The 12,002-nt window shown below is 43.9% G+C and overlaps 1 protein-coding gene across 3 annotated transcripts in view; it reads left to right on the top strand.

Annotated features, from left to right (window-relative positions):
- SYT9 (synaptotagmin 9) overlaps window positions 1-12,002 on the top strand; it is a 304,507-nt gene that overhangs the window by 117,371 nt on the left and 175,134 nt on the right. For all 3 annotated transcript variants that reach the window (XR_014225801.1, XM_082270207.1, XM_082270206.1), the window contains exon 2: window positions 6,600-6,942. Coding sequence is in view for 2 of the 3 variants with exons in the window: in XM_082270207.1 (XP_082126333.1) it covers window positions 6,600-6,942 (343 nt within the window). In the remaining variant the exon portion in view is untranslated. The remainder of the gene's footprint in view (window positions 1-6,599; window positions 6,943-12,002) is intronic.

The raw sequence follows: 12,002 nt of genomic DNA, 5'->3' as shown, positions 1-12,002 counted from the left end.
GAAGCAGACACACTGCTTTTACCATACTGCCCCTTGTATGGAAGAAATAAGTCTTCTTGCTCTCTCTAGCAGCAGACTTGATACAACTACATTATCTTCAGGACACTCTCTAGCATCCCCTTGACTGACACCCGTCCACTGACTCTTCTAGCTGAAGGGATGGCCCTCCCAGGACAGGCCCCATGACAGATCTGTACTCACTGTAGGAAGAATCAGATCCTTCCTGGTGTCTCTCTTCTAGTCAGCTCTGCGGGACCTCTGGGTTCAGCTTCTCTCTGACTTTCAGGCCCTCAGGTCGACTATTTAAGGCTGCATAGTAGCTTCTACAGAGGATAGGAAGCTGCACCCTCCCTCTGGGACCCTGCTCTCCAGCCGAAGACCCCAATCACATGTGCCCCTGGTATTTATACAGTCACCCAGCATGCACCAACTCATTTTCTGCTGCCAATCGCCAGGGCTGTAACAATGCCTGTGTACTTTTCAGGTTTCCTCCCACTGTCCAATAAGCCTCCCTATTGGACCAGTGTGAAACATTCAGACAAGCTGAGCTGCACCTGAGCACCATGAGCAGACCCTATCAATAGATACTGCTCCCTGGTAGGAAGAGAGCACTATAAATTTACCTGGCAATCTTCCTGATAAGCAGAAAGATCCTAAAACTATACTCTCTTCTAGCACCCACCTATGAGGGTGCTACACTAGCAAAACAATCATGACTTTTCCAAGAGCCTGTCCATACACTGTGCATAGTTCCTGACTGTCCCTGTTTTCAAAGGACTCTCCCTGATTTCGAATAAAGCCCCTCTGTCCCTCTTTCCTCCTTATTCGTCCCTCATTTTGGTCTGATCTGTATAGTTGTATATAAAATGTCAATATTTATCTTTGAAAAAGTGGTTCCCAGTGCTAAACCTTTCATCAAATTTCTAAATTTCCTCATTTGTCAATTTCAAAATGTCAAATTTTAAGTATAAAGAAATATTAGTAGTAGTAAAAAAAAACAATTGTGGGTTTAACCATACTTTTTTTTCATTCTCCTTTAAGGCTCGTACACACTATAAGAAAATCAGGCGAGAATTTTCATCCACAGAACTTTCTTACAATTTTTCATATAGTGTGTACACAACTTTCTACAGCCGATTCCGACCTTCTGAATGAAAATTTCCGAAGGGACAAGCTCCAAAGTTTTTCTCGTACGGGAACAGAACAAACGATTTTCGCTTAATGCGTACCGTTTTTGTATTTTGGATTTTTTTGTATGAGAAATATCAGAAAAACTAAAAACTGTGCATGATCAGAAACAATAAAAACAAAAAAAAGCCTTTGTCGTATGAAAATTTTGTACAAATTTTCTTTTATCGGTTCTGATTTGCTGTGAAACAACGAGGAAAATCAGGCGATCGTCCATCGATCATGTAGTGTGTACCCCACTTTAAAGTGGTATGGCATGGGTGTGTCCTAAGCCTACATACTTTTGCTAATAGGTGTCCCTCGTTTTCATCTCAAAAAGAGTTCCCAGCATTTGCCTGGTGATGTTTCTCACTACAGGAATTTTGTAAGGGCTCAATCCCAGTGGTGGTTTTGGGGGGGGGGGGGGGTGGGGGCATGGTTGTTACTGCATACCAACCACTAGTTCTTTTAGTTCGTCAGGGATTTTCACATATTGTGGCAAAGATGCTTTACTTCATGACTGCAGTAGGAATTATACCCCCTGACATTTTTCTTGGATATAGCAGCTGCCAAATGTGACCCATTCAAGTGAATGGGGCCACTCCCCAAGCTCCCTGCAACCACGTGTGGCACACTAATGCAGACTTATATGGGTTAAAGTAGAACGATACGTAAAACTTTTTTTTTTTTTTGGATAGAGTGAGGGTTAATACTCCGGTCAGATTTTCTTTTCTTTTCACCGTCTCATTTTGGAGATTTTTTTTTTTCACTTCCTTTTCTATAGCGAAACAGGAAGGGAGAGGAAACTAGTGTCCTCATTGGAAGATTTCCCCTCTTTTACTTTTCTGGGGACAACACAATTGTGGGGTTTTCTTATGTAGCACCCTACAGGTAGGTGCTAGGTAAATGTATAGTGGGCCTTGTCTGCCTAACAGCATGGCCATGATTTCTGTTAGTTAGGGTGTCAGGGCTTCCAGGTGTGCCTGCTGAAGGGGAAGTCTCCCCACTGGCGCCTGTGAGAGGCTTCTCATAGGGTAGTGGAGGAAGCTGAATCAGGGGACACCTTCAAGCTTGTAACTACCCCAGAAGGCAGATTATGCTGCAAAGGATTCTGGGAGTGGGTATAAGTTTGGGTGACCTGGTGTCTTTGGCGGGAGCCGTGTCCCAGGCGAGAGAGAACGACTGTCTCTCCTCCAGTCTGAGGAAGAGGATGTCTCAAGGTGTCGCCCGAGAATCCAGAGAGTGCTGAGTTGAGCTGAGGGGATCCGGTGTGCCGAGAACCAGCGGAGAGAGAGAGGGGTCCAGTCCCAGGAAAGCATACACAGATCGTGATTACTGAGGATTTGCCCCTGGGGGTCTGTCTGGAGAGTTAGAGGAGACCACTCCGGAGGCGGTTCTGGGATCCAGTGTCAGCTAGCTGTAAAGGGGGTACCTAGGTTGAGAACCCTGAAGTAGCAAAGGGGGTAAATAGTCAGTTTGGGCCCTGAATTGTGCAGAGTACCAGTGAGAGTTGCAGCTATACAGTAATTTAAAGCAAGCTACCTCCAGCCAGTGCCAGGCTGGAGAGGGTGGCCAGTGATTTTGCAGTGATGCAGTGTCAGTAGTTCTATGCTCCACAGCCCTGAGTCTTCTGGTCCTAGAGTCGAGGATTCAGCACTTCTATCAAGATATAGTGTGTTCTAAGCGTCAGTGAGCGCTGGCTAGCGTCGGCTGGCGTCAAGGCAGCGTTAACAGACATTTTTTGGATAAAGTCCCAAATTGTATCTAGTTAAGCCTAAAGGAGTATCCCACTCATTCCCTTCTCCCGTCCCCTTTATCTACAATAAAATCACAAAACCAAGATGCCAGAGTTGTCCATGTCTCAGTTCTCCCACCCAGGGTCGCAGCTCACATGGGCTGGAGAGGTAACCGGTAACAATAGCAGACCCACATCAGGCCCAATGCCTGGAAAACCTACTACACTTATACTTTCTCTTTCAATGAAGATGGTAAACTTGACAAATAGAGAGGGTGATTTTCCTTAAGGGGGGCACAGACTGCATTAAAAACTGACACATATTCTAATCCCTCTCTATTCTATCCAGAACTAAAAAAAATCCTTTAGTTATACTTTAAAGCAGGCAGTAAGGAGGCTATACAATGCCTCCTCACAGCCTGTAAATGCACACTGAGGAGTGATCTGGATGCCGACTGCTCTTCTCAGAGCAAAGCTAGTGTAAAGGACCCCTGAAAGAAATAAAAAATGTTGGGGCCTACTCTAGAGGGCAAAAGGGAGGCTTGAGGGTAAATAGAGGTAATGCCTGCACATAGTATTGTATGCATGCAGTGCGGGCATATTTTGAGTCATTATTGCCGTTTTTTTACAATGCGATCTCCTCATTTTTACATGCATGCTCTTCGGTAGTTTTGCTGTATTAACCACTTGCCCTCCAGAAGATTTATCCACCTTTATGACTAGGTCATTTTTTGCGATACGGCACTTTGTTACTTTAACTGACAATTGCACGGTCGTGTGATGGTGTACCCAAATAATATTACTGTATGTCCTTTTTCCCCACAAATGGAGCTTTCTTTTGGTGGTATTTGATCACCTCTGCAGTTTTTGTTTTGCACTATAAAGAAAAAAAGGCCGACAATTTTGCAAAAAAAAACCTATATTTTTTACTTTCTGCTATAAAACATTCCCAATAAAAAAATGTAAAAAATCTACATTCTCCATCAGTTTAGGCCAATATGTATTCTGCTACATATTTTTGGTAAAAATAAAATCCCAATAAGTGTATATGGATTGATTTGCGCAAAAGGTATAGCGTCTACAAACTGTGGTGTATGTTTGTTTATTTATTTTTTATTTTTTACTAGTAATGGCAGCGATCAGCGACTTATAGTGGGACTGTGATATTGCGGTGGACAAATCGAACACTAATTGACACTTTTGACACTTTTTGGAGACCAGTGACACAAATACAGTGATCAGTGCTAAAAAATATGCACTGTCACTGTACTAATGACACTGGCAGGGAAGGTGTTAACATCAGGGGAGATCAAAGGGTTACATGTTTTCCGAGCCAGTGCTTGTGTACTGTGGGGGAGGGGCTTTTAGTAAGGGAAGGCAAAGATCTGGGTCCCTGGTTTGCAGGAACACAAGATCAATGCCTTCCCTACTGACAGAACAAAGATCTTCCTTGTTTACATAGGCAGATCGCCATTCTGCCTGTGTACTGAACAATCGGCAGGTGCCAGCAGACATCGAGTCCATGGTACCGGCTGCTGGGCTCCCACTGTGTGTGATCGTGTGCGCCACAGCCCCGGAAGTGTCGAATCACGTACTAGGTAAGTGATCCAGCGCAGCATATATCTAAATTGTATGGTCCGCAAGTGGTTACAATTAGAGATGTGTACATAAGCCTCTAAAGCAGGGCCGGTGCCAGTACAAGGCTGGGTAGGCAGCCACCTTAGGGCACCAGGATGGGGGGTGCAGGAAAATCTCAATCCCCAGTCACTTGCTGGGGATTTGGATTTCTAAAATGTATGTCTTCCATTCCCTTACTCTCCTATCGGGCGCAGCGTGGAAGTTTTAGTTTTCCGCACCTGCCAGCTGCCCATACTCAGTAAGGGGAAATGGGGACTGCATACCGTAATAACACACTGTGGTGGGGGGGAGCAAAATGCACCCTCGCCTGTGTAGACATAAAATATGAGCCAGACAAGCAGTTTTCCGTAGTTCCGCTGACCAATAGACTTGCATTATGAAGAGAGAAGACTACATCAAACTGATATCTTCTATATAAACATCTAAAAAAACAACTAACAAAACTACAGATTGTGGTTATGGCATTGAACAAAGCACAAAGTGGTAACCTATCAAGCAGTTATCTGTGTGTTACCTGACCTCATTAAAGAATGGTGAAGACCATGAAAGAATATGTGGTGGCAGTGCTGACATCCCTATGATACAGACCAGTGATCTCCAAACTGCACCCGGGGCTGGATGTGGCCCTTTCCTTGCCTTTATCTGGTCCTTGGGGCACTATTCCTCCCACTGATACAATAATACAAGGAACTATTCCTCCCACTGATACAATAATACAAGGAACTATTCCTCCCACTGACACCAATCCTGATTCATAATTCCTGTCACTGATACCAACAATAGGGCACTGTTCCATTCACTGAAACCAATTATGGGGCACTATTCCTTTCACCGACACCAATGATGGGGCACTATTCCTTTCACTGACACCAATGATGGGGCACTATTCGTCCCACTAATATCAATGATGGGGCACTCTTCCTCCCAATAATGCCAATAATGGGGCACTATTCCTTCCCATGATACCAACAAAGGGGCAATAGCCCCCTTCCCCCTAATAATACCAGGGATGGGGCATTTTCTACACCCATTGGTCACAGTCCGGCCCCCTTGAAGTCTGAAGGACAGTAAACTGGCCCTTTGTTTTAGAAAGTTTGGAGACCCCCTGATACAGATCAACACAATAAATTCCCACATTTGTATTGTTGATCTGTATCAATGGATCCATTGATTTTAATGCTGGTGCTGAATTTAAATCACCACATATAAATTGTATTGTTGGTCTCACTAAAGAAAGCCGATGCTTAGGGGCAACTATACATGGATGGATTTTGTTGACTTTGTTGCTGAAGTTAAATATAAATCACCACATTTAAACTGTACTGTTGGTGTCACTAAAGAAAGCCAGTGGCCAGGGGCAACTATACATGGATGGATCTATTGACTTTGTTGCTGGTGTTGAATGTAAATCCTCATATATAAACTGTATTGTTAGTCTCACTAAAGAAAGCAAAGTGACAACTATAAATTGCTCTCTCTAACCTTTTGTCAATTTGATTTACGGCTCAGATATTGACTATCCCGAGTAGCAGGACATGTTTCTTAGTACAGTTACACTCTTTGGGCTTATGCTAGTGGGTGTTGATTTTGGAACGTAAGTCAAATGCAGATTAGCAAAATCCTATTGATTATGAAGGAGCGGTATACATGGAAGTTCAGAGACCTAATTGTGTTTGAATGGAAAAATGCAACCATGGACAAAATCAGCCATCCACATAAGTGTTATGTAGGGTTGTGGGAGTACATTAGCAGGGAAGAAGGTCTTATGCTGATATCCACATAAATTCCTGGCTGTAAATATTAGATAATATTCAGCAAGAGTGTACACCCAACAGTGTAAGCGTAAGTATGGGTGACGTCATCGGTATTCGGTGTGTAATAATAATTGTCACTTATTATATCACTCTACGGTATTGTACCACCTGAAGAAATAAGGTGGAAAGTTTGGCAGATTTCAAAAGAGTTTTTAATATTCAAAGAACTAGACTTTGGAATTTGGCGTAATTCAGATACAAATACTTTATAGCATTTATTTGTGTTTTTTCTTCTTCTTTTCCAGATGTTTCAGTGAGTTTGCTGTCTCTTTTGGTCACAGCCTGTGGACTTGCCCTCTTTGGAGTTTCCTTATTTGTTTCATGGAAGCTTTGCTGGATCCCCTGGCGAGAACGTGGCGTGAAAGGGAGCAAAGAACATGAGCACCTGAATTATACAGACAGCGACACAAATGAGCATGACTACAGCGACAACTATTTGGGGCAGCCCCCTCTTTTCCCGGAATCATCAATGAAGATCAGCCATACGTCCCCCGACATCCCGTTGGAAGCCAAGAGTGGCAACAAGGAAAACTGTGTTCACAATGTCCGGATGCATCGGCAAATCACAGAGCCAACCTCCTCTGCTCGGTCAGTGTCCATAATAATTATTTCTGTGTTTATTGCCAATTAAAAATAAATTGAAACCTCACACCTTTTAAGGCCTTTTGAGCATGTGTAACCGCCGACGCTGGTGTGTACTTGCACATGCGTATGGGTGTATTTTTCAAAATGTGTAATGTAATATTTTGAAAAATACTCCCATACACCTGTGTGAGTACACACCTGTGTCAAGTGCAGTATTATAAGGACTGCATTTAGTATAGTATAGTATAGTATAGTATAGTATAGTATAGTATAGTATAGTATAGTATAGTATAGTATTCCTTATAATACTTAGTGGCGCCACCCCCCCCCCCCCCTTCTTCTCTCTAGTTGATTAACTAAACCTGGAGAGTACATACAGTAATCTAGTGCAGCTCTGCATCGAAACCAATCAGGTTCCACATTTTATTGTCAAAGCTTACCTGAACAAGCTAGTGTCGGAAGCTGATTGGCTACCATGCACAGCTGCACCAGATTTTGCACTCTCCAGATTTAGTAAATCGCCCCCAATGTGTTTTCTGTAATGCATTACTATGGACAAAACATTTATTAGTAATTGCTTTTCATTTTGGGGACTATGTTCTTTACTTCTGGTTGCATCTTCAAGACAGAAAATAAAGGGAAATCTTCCTTGCAAGACAAAAACGGCTCAAATTCTTTATGGGGATTTTACCTTACTATCTCTATCCAAAACTAAAAGAAAACAAGTTTGGTCTGTACATGCATTTTAATACAGGAGGAGCACTTTTTGCCTTTGTCTCCCTAATTGAGACTTTGGATGGGGCTAGCTGCAAACAGAAAGAGCTAGAGGGAAAGCAGGGGAAGAGCGATGGGATAGCAGACAGGACTTATTCTTATACTTTAATAACTTAAACTAAAAATAGAGAGACTGAACGCCAATCTGGAATTATAAAGGACGCGGCCGTTTTAATACTTGTATCAATAAATGAACATAAACTCAATAAACTTTAACCCGATCACTGAGATCCAGGTTACCAAAAAGTTATAATATAATCAACCAAATTATCCAAACATACTCATCATACGGAATGGTAGATAAACCACAAAAAAACGTCCCTCTTTGCACCACGCAAAGATGACCTAACAAGTATAAACTGGCCGCGACAGCCAAGGGGAGGGGGGGAGGGGAACAAAACTTGTCAACTTGCCACGAAGATCTTCTTGAGGTAAGTGATGCTTCAGGCGCTGAGCCCCCCTTTAAATAGTTCCAGGCAGGCTCAAAGGCGGGAAGAAAACCAGATTAAACTAGTCTAAGTTCTACTCTTCCTAGCTACAGAATAACCCCCACTGTGATTGGGGCTTATTCTGACCATCCACTGGCTTCCCCAACTAAATCTACCTAGAAACCCCTGTACTAGCTAAAAGGATGCCTATCTTTTAAAACAGCCTGTCGCCATCCCATCTAGAAAAAGGGGCTCATTTTGAACCCCTTTTTCTTTACATGGGATAGCAGACAGGACTTATTCTTATACATTAATAACTTAAATTAAAAATAAAGAGACTGAACGCCAATCTGGAATTATAAAGGCCCCGGCCCTTTTAATACTTGTATCAATAAATTAACATAAACTCAATAAACTTTAACCCGATCACTGAGATCCAGGTTACCAAAAAGTTATAATATAATCAACCAAATTATCCAACAGACAGGAGGCTTAAGCCCTCCTGTCACAACCCCACAGCGCGGCCTGCTCAACAAAAGTACCCAGATTGGTATTAAAGATATCGAGCCCGATATCCGAAAGGTGGACGTCATCAGGTCTATAAAGCCCGGCGATACCACCCTCCAGCTCAAAGTGCCGGAAAGACAGAATGCCTGCGGAGCCTAACCATCTAGCTAAGGCTTTGTTGATCCGCCTCTGCACCTTCTCCAATGGTTTAAGGTGCAGGTGCTTGAACCAGACAAGCCGGGGAACAATCTCAGAAAAGACAATCCGCATACCCGGGTATGCGGAATGCAAATAAACTAGGTCATCCCTAATCCTAAAAACTAGATCCAGAGACCTAAACTTCCCAATGTCATTTCCCCCCAGATGAATGACCATTACATCAGGGGGAGAAAGGACCTGCAAAAGTCTGCTAAGTTCAGGTAACATTTCAGCCCAACACATGCCCCTCTTACTGAACCAATGGACACGATAGAAGCGTAGATCCAAACCAATGTTCTCTGAATAGATTCGCCTTCTGGCTCTCGCGCGGGCCCAATGAACAAAGGAGTGGCCAACGATCCATACCGAGAGGCAGACAGAACCTAAAAATCAACGACAATTGTTAGGACGAATATACGTGACATAAGCATTAGACTTCCACCTACCAATTTCTTTCAACGCCTGAGCTTTGACCCCCAACCTGGCGGCTTCAGTGGCCGCACCAATCCTAAAGGAATGCGAAGACAGCTGGAATTGCTCCAGGCCAGCAGATTTCAAACATTTGCGCAAAACGGCATTGAATTGAAATTTAGTCAACGCTTTACCTGACTGATGAACAAAAAGAGATCCCGCAGCAGATGACCGTACCGCCAAAAATCTGCGCAACAACAAAACAGGGCACAACTCAGAATGAAGGTACTGGTGTAAACAAATCCATTTTCCCACGCCCAATTGATCGGTTTTAGAAAAACGCAATAAAATGCCGACATCGGCCTCGCGAAGGTTAACATCGGACAACAATAAGCCGGAACCACTATTCCCGTCGTGTATGAGCTCCGAAATCCGCAGGGCACCAAAAAACATAACCGAAAAAGCCGCCTTAAAAAGCGCAGATTCATAAGGCGAAAAACAAACACGCTCGGTAGCTAAACAAAGTTGCTCCAAAATATGAGGAGTGACCGCCTCCCTGCGATCAGGGCGCCAGTTTGCCTTCCGATAGCCTTTCAAAGCCTGTCGAACAGCAAAAAAGGCAGAGCAGGGTGGATGATTCCGCAATTTAGTGAAAAAGGAAACACCAGCAAGAATCTTGTTGACATGAGACTAGGAATATTCCCTAGAAAACAAAAAATTTAAGAAAGACAAAACCAGATTTTCAGAAAAATTATCCGGAGATTCACCAATGGAGCACAGATGGGCCAACCAAAGATCCCATGCCGATTGATATCCGGCCAGGGTAGTTGGGGCCAGAGAATTTGCAATATTAAGCGAAACCAGATCTATACCACACCCCATAGCCGGGCCGGATAACGACAACCCACTTGATCCGCGTCTGGAAATAGCCGAAAAAAATCGCTCCATCTGCAGACGAGACAAAGAATCTGCCAAATCGTTATCCTTACCAGGCACATAGGCGGCCTTTATCCATATGTTCAGTTTCAAACAACGGGATACAAGGTACCGCAAAAGATTCACAACAGGAGGAGATTTGGAAGACAAGCAGTTAATGGCAAACATTACCCCTTTGTTATCAGTGCGAAACAAAATGCGCTTGTTCCGGAAATGTGAACCCCAAACCTCAAGGGCCACCACAATTGGGAAAAGCTCCAACAGCACGCTGTTGCGAGTGTAACCCAATCGCTTCCATCTGTCAGGCCAGGAGTCAGCACACCAATGAGTCCGCCAAATGGCGGCAAAACCCACCGAGCCCGCTGAGTCCGACAGAAATCCTGATCCGTGACAAACTCATCTTGCCACACTGCTCTGCCATTAAAATAAATCAAAAACTGCACCCAAACCAGCATATCCTCCTTGACATTGGAGGACAAGCGGACGTGCGCAGTAGGTGATTTTAGACCTGAGATAGCAGCATAGAGCTTCCTGGCAAATAACTTTCCCAGAAGTATAATCCGAGAAGCAAAAGCCAGTAGCCCTAACAGAGACTGCATCTCCTTCAAAGTAACCTTCTTCTTGCGAATCATTGCTACAAACAAGATGTCAATTTGTCAGCCTTCTCCCGGGGCAACCTAAATTCCATTAGAACCGAATCGATGTGAATACCTAAAAATTGTACCTCAGTAGCCGGCCACTCCGTCTTTTCATGTGCCAAGGGGATCCCAAACTGTTCACAAATGTCAAAAAATGTTTCAAGCAAATGCAAACAATCAGGGGACCCCGCTCTACCCATGAACAAAAAATGATCCAAATAATGGACGAGACAAGAAGAGCCCGACCTACTGGACACAACCCATTCTAAAAAAGTGGAAAAACATTCAAAATAAAAACAAGAAAGGGAACAGCCCATGGGAAGGCACCTATCAAAGAAAAATTGGTTCAAAAAGAAAAACCCCAAGGAATTAAAGGAAGCAGGGTGGACTGGCAGCAGGCGAAAAGCAGACTTGATGTCTGTCTTTGCCAGCAATGCCCCCTGTCCCAAACCTCGCAAAATCACCAATGCATCCTCAAAGGAAGAGTATTGCACAGAAGCTTCGTCCTCGCTGATCTCATCATTCAAAGATGCCCCAAAGGGGAATGACAAATGATGGATGAGACGATAAGAATTAGGTTCCCGCTTCTGAACTATGCCAAGAGGAGATATGCAAAAATTGGGAAACGGAGGGGAGTCAAAAGGGCCAGCAAACCTACCTGCCTGCAACTCCTTACAAATTTTGTCAGCAACCACATCCTCAAGGTAAGCAACAGATTTTAGATTATTCACCAGCGTGCAACCTATGCCTTTAAAAACAGGCAAAAAGAAACCATAAGTGAAACCCTCAATTACTAGCGTGGCTTTCACCCTGTCGGGGTATTGCAGAAGCCACGGGAGCATTGCAGACAGTTTCACCGGGGTTGTTGCTTTTTGAAAAACCCCCTGCCTGTTGAGAACTCTGCATCTTCTTAAAACATTTGGCAACTGGGTGGGAACCCGCACAAAAGGCACACTCGTGCCTATATCTGCAGGTCCCAGGCCACTTGCACTGGGAGTCGTTGTAACTGAAACAGACCCCTTTGCGAAAGGAATGAGAAGTGGTTGGCTGCTGAGAAATCGCAGACGGCTGCCTACCAAAAGAAGGCTTCTGTGGTAGCAAAAGATCCAGCCAAAGGCTGATATCCTTGACACCCCATTTCAAATTATGCTGCACAGCCAACTTCTGGCGG

Source organism: Pelophylax lessonae, assembly GCF_965119305.1.
Source record: "Pelophylax lessonae genome assembly, chromosome: 10".
Lineage (NCBI taxonomy): Eukaryota > Metazoa > Chordata > Amphibia > Anura > Ranidae > Pelophylax > Pelophylax lessonae.
The sequence above is the reverse complement of the archived record's forward strand: the minus strand, read 5'-3'. Positions and strand labels throughout refer to the sequence as shown.